Source organism: Trachypithecus francoisi, unplaced genomic scaffold, assembly GCF_009764315.1.
Source record: "Trachypithecus francoisi isolate TF-2019V2 unplaced genomic scaffold, Tfra_2.0 Lachesis_group16, whole genome shotgun sequence".
NCBI lineage: Eukaryota > Metazoa > Chordata > Mammalia > Primates > Cercopithecidae > Trachypithecus > Trachypithecus francoisi.
In genome coordinates, this window is record NW_022681461.1 from 15,651,785 (window position 1) to 15,673,614 (window position 21,830).

The window sequence follows — 21,830 nt, forward strand, 5'->3', positions numbered from 1 at the left end:
CCAAAGTGCTAGGATTACAGGCTTGAGCCACCGCGCCCGGCCTTTTCGTTTCAATGCAAGTAAATGAAATATTATTTTACTGTAATGCTAGCTTTGACTGAGCTCTCATTTTTAAAATAATTTATTCTTAAACATCAGTATTTTAATTATTAATGGCAAATTATCTGCTACATAGTTCATGAGTGATAAAGACTTATCAATATGTCGACAATCCAAAGGGGACAGTCCCTGGCACTAAACAATTAACAACTAACTTGCCTATTCTAACCAAAAGGCTATAAAGTATCTTGTATGATATCACAGAAGTGATAGAATACATAGTTACCATTTAGTCTCCTATTTGAGAACTCTTCTCTCTGGAACTCTTCTCTTTTAATACATATGAGAACAGGTATTAAAACATTATCATAATTTTTATTTCCTCCCTACTGATAGTTTTAGCCACGGTGAGGGAAATGAAGTTGATGGTAATCACAGTAGAAAGGAGACAGGTTGATTAATAATAAGAGGAAGGAAGTTTCGTATATGTATTGTATAAGCAATATGATTGTGGATGTGTGCTATAGACGAAACCACGTCTAAAGGCCAGAAAAATGGCAGTTTCACTGTCCCTCAAGAAAGTTCACCAGGCTGTCACTGACCAGAAAAGATTCACTAAAGTTAGTGAAACACTGAGGGATGGGCCCTAAGTGTTTACTTCACTTCATTGTCAGCCCAGTGCTTGCATTGTCAAATAGGATTTACACTTGGGTTGCAAATGAAACAACCCAAGAATTTTTTATTAACAATAAAATTTTTAATTGGCATATTAAATCCCCACTCCCTACCCCTACTCCCAAGCCAAGGCACTCCTCCAGTGGATTCCGTTAAGCCTTTTGTAGAATTATAAACTTGGAGAGATTTTTAAAGGAGAGACGGATGGAACGCCAGGTGGGATTTAGCTAGAGCTGTCACAGCTCTGGTTGTTACCTCTCATAATCCATCTTGCTGAATCAAAAAGCAAACTGTGAACAAACAGCTTAGGCAGTTTGTTTGAAGATACACTCCTGTCTTTCTAGGAGGGATTAAGTCATGGCTACAGTTTGTTTGAAAAATGATTATCCACATGAAAATTATTAAATTCATGTGGCATCTAGTTGAGTCAAAATGTTTTATAACTTTTCATCTCTGGATCACAGTGATAGTAATGCTGTCGTTTTTATACTGAAACAAACCCTCTCCACAGTCTTTCAAAACATTGTTATATCTTTTGCATTGGCCACGAGAATACAGGACATGTTGACTTTTAAACAGTAAGGATTCAGGCTCTGGCTTTAAAGAAGAATCACGGCTGTATAAGATATGGAGAAAAGGGGATTATTTTTAGCATTTATTCCAAACACTGGGCTTCACGAAAGCCCACTTGCCCTGCTGCAATAGGGGAGAAAGATTAGGTGGCTGAGAGCTTGAATCAGAAGGGAAGGATAAAGCTGACCCTGCGATACGATTCAGAAGTAAAATGTTTTCCCATAGAATGGAGTGATGGTAAATTTGTATTGTGGTAAATGGATCTAAATCTTGGAACACAATATCTCTTTATAGACCTAAGCATTCTGCCTCCTTTGTATCATGAAATACTGAATTTCTCATACTCCAAGTACTTTTGGCATTGAAGGAACTCTTGCATCAAGATGATGGGAGGGAGGTTATTCAATAAACACTAAATGGTTGCTACATGTCAAGTACCATACTTGGTCTTGGATTAACAGGATTAATAAAAATACTGCCCCTGTCTTCTTGAGCTCTCAGTCTAGTAAGGCAGACACAGGGTAAACAGTAGATTACTAAGCACTGTGATAAAGACCACGTAGAAGGATAATCGTTAGGTTGAACAAATAAGCAGAACTCCATAGGATGCAGGGGGGAAATTTTTCATTTGCTCCCCTCACAGACCCTTCATAAACAATCTGGAGATTCATCTTTCTCTTGCCCTTTGAAGGAAATACTAGGTGAGGGAAGGTCCCAGACTGTTCTTAAATATTCTTCTTTTAAATCATTCACAGTGCCAAGAATAATCTAGCTCAGTAATTAAAATTATTGAAATCCGAACACAACGGATTCTTTCTCTCAAGTTTTAATTTATTTATTTATTCCACAAATATTAATGGAACAACAATCACTTTCTAGGCACTGTTCTAAACACAGGAGGCACATATTAAGAAAGTAAAAGTTCCTGATTGCATGGAGTTTATAATCCAGTGAGGGCTATAAGTAAACATACTGTATATGGTATATAGTGTGTGTTATATATATTACATATATAACATATTATATTTAAAATATGTTAGACAGTGACAAGTACTATGGAGAAACATTAAACCTGATAAGAGAGATAGGAAGTTTGAAAAGGTAGGTGCTATTTTACTTTAGGTGGTCAGGCAAGCTTTCTCTGATATGGCGATGCTTGCAGAGAAATCTGAACAAAATGGAAGGATCTAGCCAGGCAGATATCATGGTAAAGAGCATGCCAGCCTCAGGGAATAACAACTGCAAAGGCCCTGAGGTAAGCAAATGCTTGGTACTTTAAAAGAACAGCAAGAAGGCCAGTCGTGAGACTACAGTAGAATAGGTAAAGGAAAGATTCTGGACATGGGTCCACAGAAATAGAGAGACATTAGATCATGCAGAAGGTACTCAAAGGCTATTGGGCTTTTTTCTGAGTTGAAAAAGAAGCTTCTGAAAGTTTTGAGCAGAGAAGTGGCATAATACAATATATATCTGAAAAAGATTACTCTGGCTTCAAGATGGAGAACAGACCTAAAGGCAAGCATGGAACCAGGAGGACAATTAAGATGCTACTACAAGAATTCAGGCAAAACACGATGGTGGCTTGATCCACTACAACAGATGAGAAGGAAATAGAATTGGACAGATCCTGGATATACTGTGAAGAATCTTATGATGGACCAATTACAGAGTATAAGAATGAGAAAGAAGTCAAAGCTGACTCCAGAGTTTCTGGCCTGAGAAACTCAAAGAAGGATGTTGCCATTTACTGAGATAGGGGAAAATGTGAGAGGATAAGATTTGATCTTAAAAAGAAACAAACACAAGGTTTTGGTTTTGTACATATTAAGTTTAGCTTCCTATTTGACATCTAAAATGAATATAGAAGTAGACTGTTTGATATACAAAGTTGGAGTTCAGTTCAGAGACATCCAGCCTCATCAGCATATATTAATATATAGTATTTAAAAATATGAAAAGGCAAGTGTGTGAATGGAGAAATGTTAGGCCAAAAACCTGAAAAAGAAGAGTTGATACCGCATTTAAAATATCTGCAGGTATTAGGAAGAAATATAAGATAATCAATGAATCAAATATCACCTTTAATTAAAGATTACTTAACTTAAAAACATATAAATGTGAAAAGTATATAACGTTTTAGATCTGATTCTAATGTTAACCATAAATCTTGGAAAGTAAAATGTTAGGCGGTCACTTAAACAATTATCAAAAACACTTTCCAACTAAAGGGAAAATGTTTTAAATAAATGCTTAAAATACACCGTCAGAGTTGCTCATAGTTAAACCTTGAAATCAGTTGCTATTATTGTCATTAAATATGTAAAGTCACTAAGATGTTTTATAGACAGTTTCATATCACATAATTCATTTTCATCATTATGCTTTAAAAAGCATAATAATATAATTATCTCCTGAGATATCAAATTAGGATTTTGCTTCTCTTGGTAGTGATAACACAGTATAAATATCTACAAATGTGAAATTAGAGATTTTAGTCCTTTTGTTATGTTCCAAGAGGATACATTCAGATTCAACTGTCAAATAAATCTCTATCATCCACGCGTTCATGTTGCATGATTACTGCCACTAGTATACCCCAAGTGAGCAAAAGAATTAATATCAGTCTATCAAATATCACAAGTGTTCCCTGTTTTAAGAAGAATAAGAACTAGATTTCTTACTGCTGGAAAAAGAGAGAAGAGAGGGAGAGAAAGCAAACTAAAATGAACACTGTGGTGTTGGATATTTGGTAAGAACTTAAGGTATAGGTATGAACTCATAGTTTTCAATGTATATAGATAGGTACAGAAATAAATATAATATAAATACATATATACAGATAGATAGATAAATCTGTACACTGAGAAAGCATGGGAGCACTGATACCCCAATAGCAATGAACACACTTAGTATCTATATACTGGCTTCTAAATATCATTCTCCAGCAAATGGAACTAGGGTATCTTGGAGAAATGGCTAATTCTAGGATTTGTGCAGGAAAAATACAAGATGACCCGAACACATATTGCTGGATAGCAAAGTAACAAAATGTTCAAACAATGATGGAGATATGTCAAAAGGACACAGACGTCAGTTTGAAGGGGCTCCCACTATTCAAACCTATGACAATATGAACATCAAAACAAATAATGATAGTAACAGATTTTAATTAACTAAATAAAATTGAAAACCATGAGTTCATATGAATATAAATGAATGAATAAATGAAAAGTTTGACAAATAACAAAATATTTATACAGTCTCAAAGTGTACAAAACAGTAATTACAAAAAAGAAGAGAGAACTTTACAGTGTTAAAGTCTGGCAGACAACACTTAACAAGCAATTAAACTGAAAAACATCAGAAATAGGATTATAAACCATGTATCACCTTACAGTATAAAATGAGAAGAAGTCAGACTAACTGGTATGCTATTTATACCAAAGGCATATATCCTGAAACTAAACATGAAGAAATATTAGACAAACACAAATTGAAAGATATATTTAAAATATTAATAGCTGACTTATAATATTTAACACGCAATGAAAGTAAAGCACCAACCGAGTCTGTTCAAGATTGAGGGAGACTACTTTTCATTACATAACTTTTCAGTTGTTGCTGGATTTTTTTACCATGTGTATTTATTTCCTATTCAAACTATATATTTTTTTTAAATAAATAATAATACATGTTTTATAGATGTGAACAGTCTGACACAGAAATTTCATTTCTAGGCATATACACGAGAGAAGCACTTGAAAATGTGCACAATAAAGCATATAGAATGATGTTCATGGCAGTATTGTTAATAATAAAAAATAGGAAATATTCAACAATCGAAAAAATATGAACTATTCATTTAAAGAAATACTACACAGCAGTTACAAAGCATGAAGTACATCTATATGCATTATTATACATAGAATGACAAGATATTTGTTGAATAAAAGAACCATGCTGCAGAGTAATATGCATAATGTGATCTCTCACAGAATGCAATGCACACCACACTGAAAATCGTGATCATGAAGAGTTTACCTCCTAGAAAGGAATGATCAGTGGAGGTATTTAGACTTATGGAGACTATTTTATCTTTTTAAACTCAGATAATATAATGATGCATTATTACTTACATGAGAAAAATAATTAAAATACCACCTGTCCTAAAGAAACTGATTTCAGGAATACATGGACAATGAGAACTCTAGTATTTCTCAGGCATGCTTTTCCATCCGACTACCCTGATCTTCCAGGAGTTATACCCCTACGTCATGTTGTTTTGGGGGCATTCAACCCGGTGCCCTTCTTATCCTAGAGATAAGTCCACAACCCAATCTGGCCCATCAACATTTCTAGCCATATGGCTACATTTTTTGCTTCAGGGATTAGCAAATACTCAATACAAGGCCATCACATCATTGTTTTCTATTTAAGCTACATTGGGTTGGAATTCTATCAACCTGCATTCAAAAGAGTTCTAACAAATCCAGGGAGACATACACTTAAACAGGTATTTTCAATAGAATAAGCCAAGTGAACGTGAGAGAAACACTATGGGAAGTGATATATCAAACACAGACTGGTGGCCAGGCGAGGTGGCTCACGCCTGTAATCCCGGCACTTTGGGAGGCCAAGGTGGGTGGATCACGAGGTCAGGAGATCGAAACCATCCTGGCCAACATGGTGAAACCCCATCTCTACTAAAAATACAAAAATTAGCTGGGCATGGTGGACTGTGCCTGTAATCCCAGCCAGTTGGAAGACTAAGGCAGGAGAATCACTTGACCCCAGAAGGCAGAGGTTGTAGTGGTCCAAGATAGCGCCACTGCACTCCAGCCTAGCAACGGAGCTAGACTCGGTCTCAAAGAAACAAAAAAACAACAATAACAAAACTGTTATAAATTAAAGATGTGTAAACTCTAAAACAACCACTACAACCACTGAAGAAAGTTGTTGCCAATAAGCCTTCCAAAAGGAGAAAAATGATATCATAGAAGATTCAGAATGCATAACATCAAGAATGAACCCTAATGTAGATTACACACTCTGGATAATAATGTGCCAATGTAGGTCCACCAAATGTACTATTCTGGTGGAGGATGTTGATAACGGGAGAGGTTGTGCATGTGTGAGGGCAGAGGATGTATGGAAAATCTCTGTACCTTCCATACAATTTTGCTGTGAACCTATAAAGTAGATTGAAACCCAACTATATCAATAATCACACTATATATAAATGGTCTGCATTAGTTTTCTACTGCTGCCATAATAAATTACCATAAACTTAGTGGCTTAAAGCAACACAAATTGATTATATTACAGTTCTGTATGTCAGAAGTCTGGTACTGGTCTTACTAGGCTAAAAGCAAGATGAGAACACAATTCTTTTTTGAAGACTCTATAAGAGAATCTGTTTCCTTGCTCATTCAGGTTGTTCGCAGAATTCATTGCCTGATGTTCCCATTTACCTGCTATCTGTCAGGCTGTTTGAGCTTCTAAAGACTGCCTTCTGCCTTAGGTCATGGTCCCCTACCTCCATCTTCAAGACGAGCAAGAGAAGTTCAGAGACTGTCTCACAGTTTGAACTGCTCCTGCCTCTTCTGTCTTTAAATCTCTAAAGTTTTGGATTTTAGGGCTCATATCATTAGATAAGGCCCATATGGATAATTCAGAATCTTCTCTATTTTAAGGTCTACTGATAAGCAACCTTAATTCCATCTGAAAACTTAATTCCCTTATGCCATGTAAAGTAATATATCCTTAGGTTCCAGAAATTGGGACATGGACATCTTTAGGGGGCAAGAAATGTGCCTATCATGTTCTAATCACTCATTAAAAGACAGAAATTGTCAGACTGGATTAAAAAGTAAGACCTAACTATATGATGCCTAAAAGAAAACCACTTTAAATATAAAGAAATGAATTGTATGCAATAAAAAAAAAGGAAAAGATAAACTATCTTGATCAAAAGAAAGCTGGACATAGGGGAGTGGTATCAGCAAAATGGCAGACTAGAGAATTCTGAGAAGCTGACCCTCCTCAGATACACAAAGAAACCCGGCAAAAACAGTCAGAATCAACCTTGTCAAAACTCTGGAAGATGGCCAAAGGTTTACTGGAGCCAAGCAAAGGCTAACAAGGAGAAAAACCACTAAAACACTGTACAAAGCATTGTAGCATTTTTAACTTACCATTGCTCCATCTCGCCCCCAGCCCAGTGGCAGCCTTGAAGATATCAGACCCTGCACAGAGTGTGGGCACCTGGTTCCAGAGGAAAAAGCAGAGCAAACCTTGCTCTAAGTAGTTCAGTTTGTCTGTTTTGATCTGTCTGGGAAGTCCTTGAAGAACTGATCCAAGGGGCATGCCTTTGTTTCATCTAACTCAGAACTTTCTCGGGGCAGAGAAGTAGCTACACAAAGGACTTTCGTTAAAAACACAAAAAAAGCAAATGAATAAGCCACTGCCAAAGGGCCAAAGATTAACCATTGGGGAAAACAACAGACACACCAAACACTTTGTGTACAAGTTTCTTTGCACGCACATGTTTTCATTTCTCTTGGTATATACTTAGGAGTGGATTTGCTGGGTTACATGCCAACATTTTGAGGAACTGCCTGTTTTCCAAAGCAGCTGCCCCATTTCACATTCCCACTCTCAGTGTATGAGGCTTCCAGTTTCTCCAGATTATCTGAAACACTTGTCTATTTTATTCCAGCCATCCTAGTAGATGTGAAGTGGTTATCTCATAGTCATTTTTATTTGTATTTCTCTGATCAGACTAATGATGTCGAGCATCTTTTCATATAATCCTTTACTCTTAATGGCATTTTGGGAAGGAGGGGAGATAAACAAGTATATTTGATCTACTTTATTTAAGTGGAAACATGAAAACTCATTTTAAATGTGTGATAGAAAAAAATTCTTTTAAATATTAGAAAACATTTATATGACAATCTCAAAGTTTTAGCAACATGTAGTTTTCTACTCATTTTTTTTCCAGCTATAGTTACTATGTGATTAAGGGACTGCAATATTGTGCACTGAATTTGCTCCGTAAGATTGCTTCTCATGTGGACTGTGGGTAGGAATTCAAATGACTCTTTGGAGTTGACTTAAAGTCAAAGGAGAACTGATTGCCAAAGCCACTAAAGCTCAATGTGTTTGTCACTAATGTTGTGTACATCTGTTGTACAGAAGTGTCTTCCTCATGTGATAAGTATCAAAGGAATGTGACAGCGCTGACAGATGGCACATGGCATATCTTCTAAGAGATGGATGGCAAGATGTTTAAATGGACTTTTACGCTTTAATCATAGTATAAAAGATGGGATGTACCATCCATACCAAATGATAATTGTGAAAGTGGTGGGTACACGAGGAGTTATATCGTTCTACCTGCTCTTGTGTATGTTTAACCATCCTTTCAATGAAAGGATTTAAGAAATAAAACATGTTCAGTGCCTCATGAAGGAAGCATCAATAAGAATAGCTGGTGCTTTGTCTATTTTGATAAGTAAGTTCTCGCTCCTCCACCAGGTTTTCATCTTCCAAAAATGTGTTAACTCCTTTTGGTGTACCCTCTTGCATTCTTGTTATCCTCAAGAACTTATTCTTTTTAAATCCTTTAAGTTTTATTGCAATATAGTACACATATCACAAAATTCACCCATTTAAAGCATATACTGTGTACCTATTACAAGGCAAGAATGGATCAGTAAAAAGACTAGAGTTTAGCTATCACTCAGTAGAGACATTTCAGGAAGTATAATTCCTCTGAATATAGAAACCTTGCAAGGTGGTCAAGCACGATGGTTCACACCTGTAATCCTGGCACTTTGAGAGGCCAAGGCAGGCGTATCACCTGAGGTAAGTAGTTCAAAAGCAGCCTGACTAACAAGCAGAAATCTCATCTATACTAAAAATACAAAATTTAGACAGGTGTGGTGGTGCACAACTGTAATCTCAGCTACTCAGGAGCCTGAGTTGGGAGAATCACTTGAACCCAGGAGGCAGAGGTTTCAGTGAGCCGAGATCGCGCCACTGCATTCCAGCCTGGGCAACAGAGCGAGACTCCGTCTCAAAAAAAAATGAAGAAACCTTGGAAGGAAAAAAAGGAGCAATGGATATAGTTTCTTGAAGAATTTTTTATGAAACGTTTACATCCAATGGATTCTAGTTTCTCTGAGTGGTGAGGCCAGCACATCTGCTGAGTAAGTGGAGATGGCCTAAACTTGAGAAAAGTGCAGAAGGTTTGAAATACATTTGAGTAGCATGGATGACAAAGTGGACTAAGGAAAAATGACCAAAGCTTCATTACTATTGTTCTCTGTTAGTAAGCACAGGATAAGTATTTTTGGATGAATGAGTGAATTATTTCCAGGTAGTGCTAAGGCTGACCATGCATTTATCACGGTGTCAGTAGAATTGTGAGATTTAATCCAATAGTGATTGGTCATTTAAGGGAAGACATTTATGGAAAAGGCAGAGAGATGGGATTTTGACAGGAAGGATTAAAGGGAATTGGATAAGGCATATTTCAAATAGGGCTTTTTAAATATTGGTTATAGGATAGACCATAAAATCTGCATTGAAGAAGAAGGAAATTAAGACAAGAACTTAGTAGATAGATAAGTAGAAAAATAATAACCCAGTGTGAAAATTTGACAAATTGAGGGCCCAGGCTGGAAGGATAGTAGGATGAGGTCAAAGGGTAGAATGTTAGACTGTATTATTACAGATGTAGAGGTGATTTTAATGAGGTCAGAAATGGTGGCTCATGCCTATAATCCCAGCATTTTGAGAAGCCATGGCAGGCAGGTCACTTGAGGTCAGGAGTTCAAGACCAGCCTAGCCAACATGGTGAAACCTTATGTCTCCAAAAAAAAAAAAAAAAACAGCCAGGCATTGTGCATGTGTCTTTAATCCCAGCTATTCAAGACGCTAAGGCAGAGGAGAATCGCTTGAACCTGGTAGGCGGAGGGTGCAGTGAGTCAAGAACATGCCACTGCACAGCAGCCCGGGCAACTGAGCAAGACTCTGCCTCCAAAAAAAGAGGTGTTTCTGATGACAACTTTTAGATGTTTCTGATGATAGCTTCTGGGTATGGCAGTAACTGAACTGGAATGGAGGTAAAGGATCCTAAGATGGAATAACAGAGCAATTAGGCCAGGTTATTGGCAAGTCTATCCACATGGATGTTTGGGTCCTCCATGGATTCTCCACATCCACAAGTTCTTTGCTCTGGGCTTTATCCCAATTGTGTGCTTCTTTTTTTTTTTTTTTTGAGACGGAGTCTCGCTCTGTCGCCCAGGGTGGAGTGCAGTGGCCGGATCTCAGCTCACTGCAAGCTCCACCTCCCAGGTTTACGCCATTCTCTCGCCTCAGCCTCCCAAGTAGCTGGGACTATAGGCGCCCGCCATCTCACCCAGCTAATTGTTTTTGTATTTTTTTAGTAGAGACGGGGTTTCACCGTGTTAGCCAGGATGGTCTCGATATCCTGACCTCGTGATCCGCCCGTCTCGGCCTCCCAAAGTGCTGGGATTACAGGCTTGAGCCACCGCACCCGGCCACAATTGTGTGCTTCTTAGGGCCTTCACAGAATCTGAGTTATTTCTGCAATCCTAAGCTTCAGACACTGCAGGGTCAGTGGCATAAGCATGGATAGGAAAAGAGAAGGATGGTGAGGGAGCTATAGCAGACATCTGTTTTGTTTTGCTCTCTTTTCTTTTGTTTTTGTTTTGACACTAAGCATTCACAATTTTTCTGGAAAACCTACCTCAAGTGATCTCTAGAAAACTCACCTCATTTACTAGTCCCAGTCTGTATATGTGGAGTTGTCTTCTCTTCAGACCCCTAATATTTTAACAGTGCATATGTGCACACTCTTAGAAATACAGAGTATTCTGTAAAGATTCATAGTAAGCCCCCAAATATCTGTAAACCTCATGCATAGTCCAGGACTAACCTCTGGACCATGAGCTGCAGGTGTTTTAGACAATATTATATTCCACAAAGCCCATGAAGATCATAAGTGACACCTCCACCCTGACAGGTGCACTGTATACACTAAGGGAAGATCTTGCATGCTGCCATCAACACGGCTAGAAGGAAGGCACAAAGATCACCTTCTCTAAAGAGAGGGATGCCATGTTAACAACAGCCCTGCAGATACTGTTTAAGTACTTAAAGAACAGCCCCATGTACACTTCTGCCAAAATGGCATCTTTAAGCTCTGCAGTGCCCTGGCAAACCTCAACGGGGTGGTGCCTAGATCTAGATTGAGAAAGGGTACTGATATGGGCATGAAGGGCATAAACCTTTTTCCACCAGCATGGTCATCCTTTCCTAGCTTCACTTTTTTCTTACTTTCTCATTCATTCTAAGGCATCTTTGCCTTACCCTCAGCTCTATTTTACCCTAGGAGGTAGGTGGGTTGCCTGGTCAACATTCCTGCCACTGGCAGCTAGGTGATCTTTTTGCTCCGTAAAAATGCCATCAATCCAGGCAGCATGGAGAAATACACAGGGAGGGGAACTACTTCCTCAAGTGACTTATTAGTAGAAAGACCTCAACATTGAGGTCAAAATATGCTTCCCTAAATCATGAGGATGCCCTGCTTTTCAAACTCTTAGGCAGCATCCACAGTGTTCCTGACACTCTACCCCAACCAGCAATACCCCAAACACTCCCACCAACATATACGATCCTGTGATCAGTGACAACTTTTTTAAAATAGAGATTAAACCACTATTTCTGAGAAATGTGCCTGTACTTCACCCTCTCTTCAGATCAGAAGGCCTGACTTCCTTATGGTGCTAAAGGACATGAAGCCGTGAGTGGAGAGGAAGGTGCAGGCTGCCATACGGTATCAGTAAGTCTCAAGCAAAGAGACAGAAAAGAGCTCATCTCCTCAGACTTCATCAGGGAGAGAAGGGCTTTTGGAGGCACATGATACTCTTTCCTCCACAAGAGCTCCAGGGGATTGGGCACATTTTAAAACTCACACTAGGGAGTCAGTAAGAGCTGAGATAACTACATTTCCCTAACCACAAGCTTCAGTTACCCAAAACCTATACCCTGCAACACAGTACACAGAAAAGACATCCTTCTTATTAGAAAATTTATTAGGGAGAATCAAGATTCTCAACAAGGAATTATTTTGTGGGGGGAAATTTTCCTCCCTGGAAATGTTTCGGAAGCATTTTCTGTCCAGTTAGTAAAGGCACATCACTGAACACACTGCTTTTAGCACTGGTCAGGACGGCTGGACACACCAGGCTGACCGGACGCCGGCAAGGGGGTTCTGAATGTGGCACAGGCTTCCTTGTGGGGCATGGACTGGGGATGCCTTTGACACAATATCTTCCCCTTAAATGCCTCAACTTTCTCAGGCTGTCTGTCCTTGTCTGTGATCTGTCTAATCCTTGTAGGATAATTCTGGCCAACAAAGATAGCTTGTTGGCTGTAAGATTTGGTACATGTCACTTTGCAGGAGGGAGCGGTGTAGTTGCAGGGATAGCCCAGGACAGGCTCTGCTCTGACCTGCACTTCTGGGTTGTGCTGAGCTTTCCCAAGCTCCACTGGGAAGGAAAGGGGCTCTTGGGGACAGGTGACATCTATCCCACGCCTATGCCCCAGCTTCTCCTCTAGGGAATCCCTAGTGTCTTTCCTAATTTTCTGACCTTCAGTGGTCCCAATAAAGGCAGCTCTTCTTGTAATTCGACCTCTATTCTGCACAGATGATGACAGGGAGCTACCCTTTGCCCGGGAACTTTCTTGTTCTTCATATGCTATGCTGGGTTTACTAAACCACTGCAAAAAGGTCTTCATCCACTTTCTGAAAAGGTTTTCAGGAGGAGGCTGTGTTTTCAAGGTTGGGGAAGATTTGCTCCCAAGCACCTCCCCTGATGTCTTGTCATGAATAGCGTGGCTCTTTCTCCTGAGTTGGGATGTCCCCAACCCTGTATCCCCTCCACCAACCTCTCCTCCTTTCGGTCTCATAGGGCTCACTCTCTTTATAGCTGGTGGGAAATTCTTGACTTGACACTTCTGTAAGACATGGGTAGGGACCCTGGGCTCCTGCTGCTGTGCCACACGGATCCCTCTGTCTTCCAAGTGGACATGCAACACCTGGGAAGTTCCCATATCCCTACTCGAGATGCCCTGGGGATGAGTCAGTAAGTCCTTGGAACTCAAGTTATCTAAGGCAAGAGACGTGTCAGTGAAATGGCTCTGAGGTTGGCTATCCTTCCTCTGGACCAACTTTAACTGGCTCAGCATCTGATTTTTAAGATATGATGATTTAGGATCTTGGGGAACTGATACCCTTGGTGGGAAAATTTCAGTTTCATGAGATGTGCTTGTTTTCACATTTGTCACTGAGCAGCTTCCTGACTTGCTGGATGTCAAGTTGTTCCTAGTTTGTGATTGAAGAGCACAGATCTCCTCTTCCTTGACAGGAAAGGTCTCTCTACTGCCCTGAAGCCTGTTAACATTATTACTGGCACTCTCTCTCTTATCCCTTGACTCACGGGCAACTCCAGCTTGCATTATGGGCAGCTCTGTGCTGCATCTACTGGCCGGTACAGTCTGTTTCTGACTGACTTCGTCTATGACGCTGTGTGTGGGGGGCAGAAAAGTCTGTCTGCCATCCTCAGTTGTTGGGACACTTTCTGTAAGATCATTGTCAGTATCAGCAAATTCTCTTCTCAGGGTCCCCTGCTTTTCTTGGTCCACAGGTGAGGTGAAGAGGGGAGAATGACCAAGGATGGGTAATGAGTTTGTTGATTCTAATATTTCTCCTTGAAAATCTGTAATGCCTCTTCTAAGCAGCGTGGAGGCCCCATCTTTGGAATCTGACTCTGTAAAGTCATGGTCAGTATCAGAATATTGTCTTCTCAGGGTGTCCTGCCCTTCTTTGCTAACAGGTGAGGTGACAGGATGAGGGCCATCGAGGACAGGGACTGAGCTTGTTGTTCCCCACTTTTCCCCTTGAAAAGAGCTTCGTCTACGAGACTTAGAGACGTCAACTTTGGAATCCCGAGAAATAAAGCTGGCTGAGGATGGAATGTCGAAATGGGAAAAGGAAGTGGAAAGATCCTCTTTTGATTTGAAGATTTCTATGGATTCAAGGATCTTGCGGGGAAGGCCCCACAGCATCCTCATACGGAAAGCTTTAATATGGGCTTCCAACATCTTTTGTTTGTTGGGACTAAGGAAGGAAATCTCCTGCGAAGTTTCAACGCAGTGGTCCTCACTCACCAATGCTGCCATATTTTGATGTTTTATTTGGCTGTGGGATTCCTCAGCAAGAGACATTGTCTGCTTGACTGAATGCCATGAACTATGCACAGTCCCAGGCATTCGACCCTCATTGATTTCCTCAAATTTCTTGCTCAAATGTACTGTCAGGCATTTTCAAGTTGTTTCTGACCTAGGCTCTCCCCTGAATGATTCCCTGACAGATGCATCATATGAGTGTTCAGGTCTCTCTCAGAGTTAGACCTCGGATTCTCATCTGAAGATATCTCTGGATCATGCAACAGATGATTTTTGGGGCCATTCTCCTGTCTGTATCCCTGATAATTCCCCACATTCTCCAGGGAAAGCATATTTGAGCTTCTCTCATGGAAGGTTCTAGGGATGATTGATCCAAATTTCTTTGGAACATTGAGGCTCTGACCCTCAACCGAAGAGCTATGTAAGGGTCCTTGAATGCTCTCTGACACAGATAGCTCCAAAATTTTGCTCTGAGGACGTAGCAATGACAGAGACTCATGGATTCTACGGGGCAGGCCCCATCTGCGCTGGATGAGCCTCTTTCGAATGTGTTGCTCCAGTTTCTTCCTTACCTCAGAGCTCAGTGGAAAATCTCCAGGAATGATGGAGATGGGAACATGAACCTTGAAGGACTTTCTGACCAATGTAAGATTGGGAGCTGGAGGACAAAAGTCTTCCTGGGATTTTTGAACCACAGAGGGTAAACCCCACACACTTTCCTGCACTTTCTGCAACACGTTACACTCCAGATGATTAATTTCAGATGCCGTAAGAGACCATGCCTCATTCTGGGGTCTATGAAAACACACTCCACAGATCTTAATCAGGAATGGAGGACTAGGGAGTAGGGCTGGGAGTGGAGATTGATGTTGAGCCTGGGACTGGACCTGAGTGAGATGTGGGGACTGACCTTGGGGCAGAGTTTGAGGCAAGGATAGAGCTTGGGTACTAAGCAAAGACAGAGGTTGGGGAGGGGGAAGTACTGGAGATTCTTGGAATAAAGAGGTATTTGTAATGCCATTGAAGAATACAAACATGGAGGAATGGCCACGTTGGACAAGAACAGTAGGGTGAAGAGACTCGCTGTGCAGAGATGGGAGACCCCAGAAGAGCTGCACATATTTTTGTTCTAAATGGTCTTCAAAGCACTTAGAGTATAGGGGCTCCTGATGGATGTGCTGCCCCTCTAGTTTACCTTTACTGGCCCTAAAAGGAAAGGATTCTGCCAAGTCGTGCTTATCAGCAATTGAGGATAACCTTTTCTGTGAAGAATTTAGTTGGTAGTTTGGCCTAAATTGTGTTGGGAAAGATCCTGATTTCTTTCCATTTTCTTTCCACATCAGGAAATCACACCTTTTTTTGACTTGTCTCTCCAGGAGTGCCAGAATGTCATGACTGACAAAAGAGATGTTTACAGGCTGTATGACGTTGGCCACAGAGTGCCCCCCTAAAGAGGCCTCAGAAGAATGAAGGGTAAGAAGCTCCTCCATGAAATCAGATGGCACAAAATTGGAGGAAAAAGAGCCTTTGGCATGAGGCTGCCGCCAGGAGAATTCTGAAGATGCAGGGCATGAATGGTCAATGCCTTTGATTGTTGGGGCATAGGTGGATGTCCCACCAGAGCCACCTAGAGATAACATCTCTGCAAAAGGCTTCAAAATGGTGAGTCTTGATTTCGACTGAGTCACAGAGCAGTCTTCCAGTGGTAAAGCAGATGGGATTGGTGGTTTGTGATGATGAGCACATGAATCAGTGGGATTCATGGCCTGGGAAATATCTTGGCATTGGGTAGAGTCAAGTGAAAAGACGGTGTTCAGAGACAAACTGGCCACAGGGTGGAGACTGGGCTCCGCTCTCTGAATGCGATGTGGTGGCAGAAGGGGAAAGGGAAGCTGTTGGGGTGGGGAATGGTCTACGGGGAACTTGGAATCCAGGGGAGAAACAGGCTGTGGTGGTGGAGGGTCCCTCAGTGGTGAGGGTGAAAACAAGTCAGCTAAGGAGGTGATCAAGTCAGGTGAGAGAATTAACTGGGGTGGTGGAGACAGCTTAGGCCGAGGGGACGATATTAGGTCTTCTGTAGGGGTTGCTGAAGGGGTGGAAGACAGAGTGAACGATGACTCAGTCGCAGAACCTGCAGAATCCAAAGGGGACACAGAGGGAGCAGCATCTTTCAGGGACTCCCAAGACAGCAGTCGCTGGATATCAGCAGTTGCTCTGTTACACACCTGACAGTCGGGGTCTGGGCATAACAGTCGACGAAAGCGGGTGGTATCATGATGCTGGCCCAGGGGACTGCAGGAAACAGGAGGTCCAAAGCTGCAGCCAGGACCAGAACAAGGAAAGGAGGGTCTGTTAGCCTGGCAGGGGTGGGGCCCCCTGAAGCCTGCTGCCCACATCACATTGCCCCCCACCCATGACCTCACCATATATGAGGTCATATGACCTCACCATAGCCTCTCCCCAAAGCATTCATTCACATACCGGTTCCTATGGCTACCCACTCCCAAAACTACAGCAGGCTACAAGGAATCCCTGAAATGAACAGAACATACTAAAGAAAAAGGAGGGGGTGGGAACAGAACCCAAGGGGAAAGATTAATCACCTTTTCAGAATAGGAAGCAGCTTTCTTTCCTCTTCCACTTCTCTCTGGAAACATTTCCGGTCTGGGAAACCAGAAGACTATGTTATATGCAATGAACGTAGAGGCACAGGATTCATACAGAAGTCACTCTGTGGAAGACCCTTGGCATATTAAACTCTGATAGCCCCAAGAATCAGTAGAAAATAGTCCCTGATAATATAGTCATTGATAATAGTCATTGATAATATTCACAAGTTCACATGTGTATGTGGCATCATTAGTAAACTTCTTTCACATACATTACCCCATGTGATGCTCAAAACCAGCACGGGAAACACAGACATCAGTGGTTACCTCCAGGAGGAATCCGAGCATTGAGGAAGTCAATATACTTATGCAAACTTGTGAGACAGAAGCTCTGACTCCAAGTCAACCAGTAGTCATTCCTCGGTATCTCAGTTGCCCACAAATTGGGCAACACCCATTACTCAGGTCCATCACTCCGTCATGCCCATGAATGGGCAGAGCAGGGCCTATAAGCAGTGTCTCAGGTTTGATTGCTTTCCCATCAGCCTATCTTCTGAGGGCTCTGTTTTCTAAGACTGTATCTAGTAACTTGACATTCTTCGAATTCATTGGACTGAGTCCTCATGAAAGACACAGAAAGGGTCACCCTTGAAGCTCAGATAGAGCAGGTTGACATTACCTTTAAATGTCCCACCTTTCCTTCTCCTCCTGGCTCTGCCCTGATGCTGAGAACAAAAGAAAGATAATGACAGACTGGAACTCACTTCTCTCACACTCTATGAAGTTCATTCATGCATTCATTCATTCATTATACAAGAATGATATGACCCTTTAATTACAGAAATATGTACCTGTTGTCAATTTTTAATGGAGATAAAATATTTCCCATTTTCCCTTCTCTGAAAAATCCTCAAAGAGGATTTCTTCTGTGAGAGCCACACTTGATGTGCTGAGTTAGAAGTCCTCATCCAGGGCACAGACTCAGAGTCCAACAGTCACATCTGTGCTGCCTCACAGGACAAGTGTTCCAGAGACAGAGCTCTGGCTCCAGCCTCTGCTCAGACACTCTCAGCATTACTCCCCTGGTCAGCCCAACATGAAGGAAGGCTTTGCTGAATGACAGGTGACATGAGAATGTGACTCATGATCAAATTTCAGCAGAGACTGTTCTCCTTCAGAGAGCCCACACTCTCTAAATAAACCTATCTGGGACCACAGAATTACTGTGTTTGGGATTTTATCCTGGAACTCTCCACCACAGCCAGATAGGTAGTCTATGAGCTACAGATGGAAACCTTAGTCCACCTGAACCAATAAGTCTGCCCAACCTCTGCCACAGAAGAGTGAAGTTCTATCCTCTCTTCAGACTTCCCATGTAAGACATGTCTCTGAACCAACCAAACTTATTTAGAAACGTGGGAATAGGATTGGGAAACAACAACAGTGCATCTCTCTTGGGTGTTCACCCACAGTTCCTTACCTTTTGGATGTCATTATTTTTTTCGGTGGCTGACGAATACAGGGTCAATACCACGTAGAACAAGTACAGTATAAACAACCCCAACCCACTCAAGCAGATGAAGTTGGGGTCAATATCCAAGCAATGTGAGTCCGGGCTCAGCCCTGTCTCAGTATAGCTGTTCAGAAAACAGAGGATATTCTCCACGGTCTGAATAGCTCGGCTGCCTGAAGCAACTGAGCACTGAGGGTGCCCAGGCTTAACTATAAACCCAGGCCTGCATCACAGAGCATGGAAGAGTCACAGAGCGTTTCTGAGGGTGGAGGGAGCAACTAAAGGAGGGTGTGTCCACAGCCCCAACCCTACCAGCCAGCCGACTCTCCTGGGCTCTCTGGGTCCCTTTGCCCTACCCTGCCACTCCATTTCCCAAGTCCATCCTTTTTTATATCATATATTTATCTTAGTGGAATTTTCAGTTTGTTCCAATAGTAAACTAGGCATTACCCAAGTCCCGCTTTGCTGTTTGGAGCCCTTAACTTGGACCCCACCAACTACACTGCCTTGAAAGCCTGAAATACTGCCTGGAATATTTGCTGTACCCAGGCATTGCCACTCTCAGGATCACATATGTCCTCAAATCCGTCTTATCTACAGAATGTTTTTTGCCTTACATAAACGCAGATATAAAAAAGTTCCTTTCCACTTACTTCATTTTGTAAATGATGAACATTACATTTTTTGTTTGGAAGTCAGCCTTGACTATTTCCAATCAGAGGAACTGACTCAAATGATTAAAACTAATGTTACTGGGGAAAAGAAGCTCACTGCCCAATTTGGGTTTTTCAGAAAAGAAGGTTTTTATTGTAAATAAACCAACAATAAGACAGGAGTCCAGCTCAAATCCGTCCCCTGTGCTGGCTTTCATGCAGTCATTTTATTAGAAGAGGTTTAGGGAGTGGCCTGTGGAATTAATAGTTGGTTGGTGGAAGGAAAGGGGAGGTCTGAAAGTCCTCCGCACACACAGTTTTCTTTAACACTGCCTCATGTATCACGTGTGCACATTCATGGGGAGTTGGTTGAAACGTGGCAGAAATTTGTGCTGTGACATCAGCCAGCTTGTTCTGTGCAAACTCCAGTTGGCCTGAATAGTTTTTATCCATTTTAGCCAGTTTTTAAATCTCAGAAGCAGGAAGAGTTCTGGCATTTTAGTAAGTTATTGTTGTTGCTGTTTTTCAATCGGCTATCCTGTAAACTGATTAATTTCATTAGTCATTGGTTTCTTCAACTCTCTGGGGCATAATAGTTCACTAATAATGCATTATTTAACATCTACAAAATGAAAGTAAGTGTACCATAAATGTATCTAATTAAAACTTCAAGGGATCTTGGGGGTTAATGTACAGAACTTACTTTTCTGAAGTTAGTGAAGTTTAAACTGTTCAAGCATTTTTGGAACGTACTCTCTACATAAACACACATACACATCGACCTAAAAGGCAGAAGCTGAGGCAAATTATTATAAGTAGAAAGTTCATTTGGGTCAAGCTTGAGGATTGCAACCTGGGAACACAGATGCAAGTCGGCCTAAATATACACTCCAATTAGCAGTAGTTACAAGTGAGTTTTTAAAGTCAAAAAAAGAAGTCAAGGAGTGAGCTGATACAAAGCTGTTATCAGGAATTCTCATTGGTTTACAGAAGCAACATTGATTAGTGATTGGCTATACATCATTAAATTATAGGGTGTACCTTATAGTGTCAGGTGTGGCATTACTGGGTTACTATATAATTCCATGTGGCAATAGCAAGCAGTTTCAAGAGATGAATACATAGCTCAAGGAGGAAATAGGGCTGTGATTTCTGTCTCATTTTAATGTCTCTCCAGGCCTAACAACTTAAAAGGACTCACATTTCTCAGATAAAAGTTATTTTCTTTACAAACACACCCACACACCCATCCTGTGACAAATCAAGCAGTATTTTCAAATCCAGACTCGATTATTTCCTCTATTTATTTCAATCTCTTATTTGTCATTTTGACCCCACATTTTCTAAGTCTACCTCAAATACAGACAGTCCCAACCCTCTATATCAATTTGGTAACAAGTATGCAACTCCCTTAAACCAGGGATTAGTTACAGTGTCCTAAGCTACTGTGATCTAAAAGACCAAAATAGATGCCCCTTTATCAACTAAGACAGACCCTAAGGTTAAGGAAACAAAGTTACCTATGGGTGGAGGGTTCAGGGCCTGGATGGCATGGCAAATTTCCTAACTTTCTATAACTAAACTCCCTCTAACCAAACGAGCTATCAGCTCTGATCGGACAGAGGACCGGCCTTACAAACCTTCTTTTCTGATAAGCTACTAATATTAGAGATTGCCAGTATCTGCCAGCTACAGAAGCTGCACACAAACCACTTTTATAGTTCACCTTATGATGTAAAGGGTCAAATTCTACCTCATTTTAGTGCTAAACCCCCATTCCAAAGTCAACGTGGGATGTACGTTACATATGTTTACTCATTATGGTGTACTCGGTACCCACATAAGTATGTATAGCTTCTCCCCCAAATTGTTGAATATGTATGAATATGAATATACAACCCAAACTGTCCTTCCCCTATTCCAACAGAGAGCACCTTCATACCACACTGGATGCTCTCCCTTACTGGCTTGCAAACTGATAAGAGCAATGAGGCTCTGCTTTCTACTATTAAGTCATCCTGTCAGTATTCCGGATGATACTACTGATCCCATCAGTCTTTGGTAGCAGAGTGGGACTTAGTTGTGCCAAAGCCTTAGAGCAGAATGGAGTCTTAAGCAACCTCACCTGATTACACTGTGGGCCACGTAAATGTGATCTTTTCCTGAGTGCCTTGGCATCCAAAAAAACTTGAGAACATCTGCTCTATATTCTATATATTCACCTCTGCAAATGTCCAAATGCCAACTGCCTGTCATACTTTATTCGGGTGACTCTTGTCAGGTTTAATAATCCCAGTATCCCCTACCCCTGACCTGTCTTCCTACACATCCTTTTCTAAACTCTTTATCATGACAGCTGTCCTCTAAACTGTCTTTTAATTTCTTATGTCCTTCTTAAACTATTATTAAAGCAAAATAAGTATGGCTTGAGAACGACTCCATACTTCTATATTTGAGTCCTTGGTGATGAACTGTAACCTAGCTTAA

At 41.1% G+C, this 21,830-nt stretch overlaps 1 protein-coding gene across 1 annotated transcript; it reads right to left on the reverse strand.

Annotated features, from left to right (window-relative positions):
- Positions 1–12,398: 12,398 nt before the first annotated feature.
- On the reverse strand, positions 12,399–19,348 carry LOC117099471 (spermatogenesis-associated protein 31D1-like). Its single transcript, XM_033238798.1, is given in 7 exon segments — positions 12,399–12,614; positions 12,616–14,702; positions 14,705–16,884; positions 17,172–17,248; positions 17,852–17,902; positions 18,658–18,913; positions 19,344–19,348. Coding segments are annotated over 7 exon segments (4,827 nt in total). The 3' UTR covers positions 12,399–12,443.
- Positions 19,349–21,830: the final 2,482 nt, after the last annotated feature.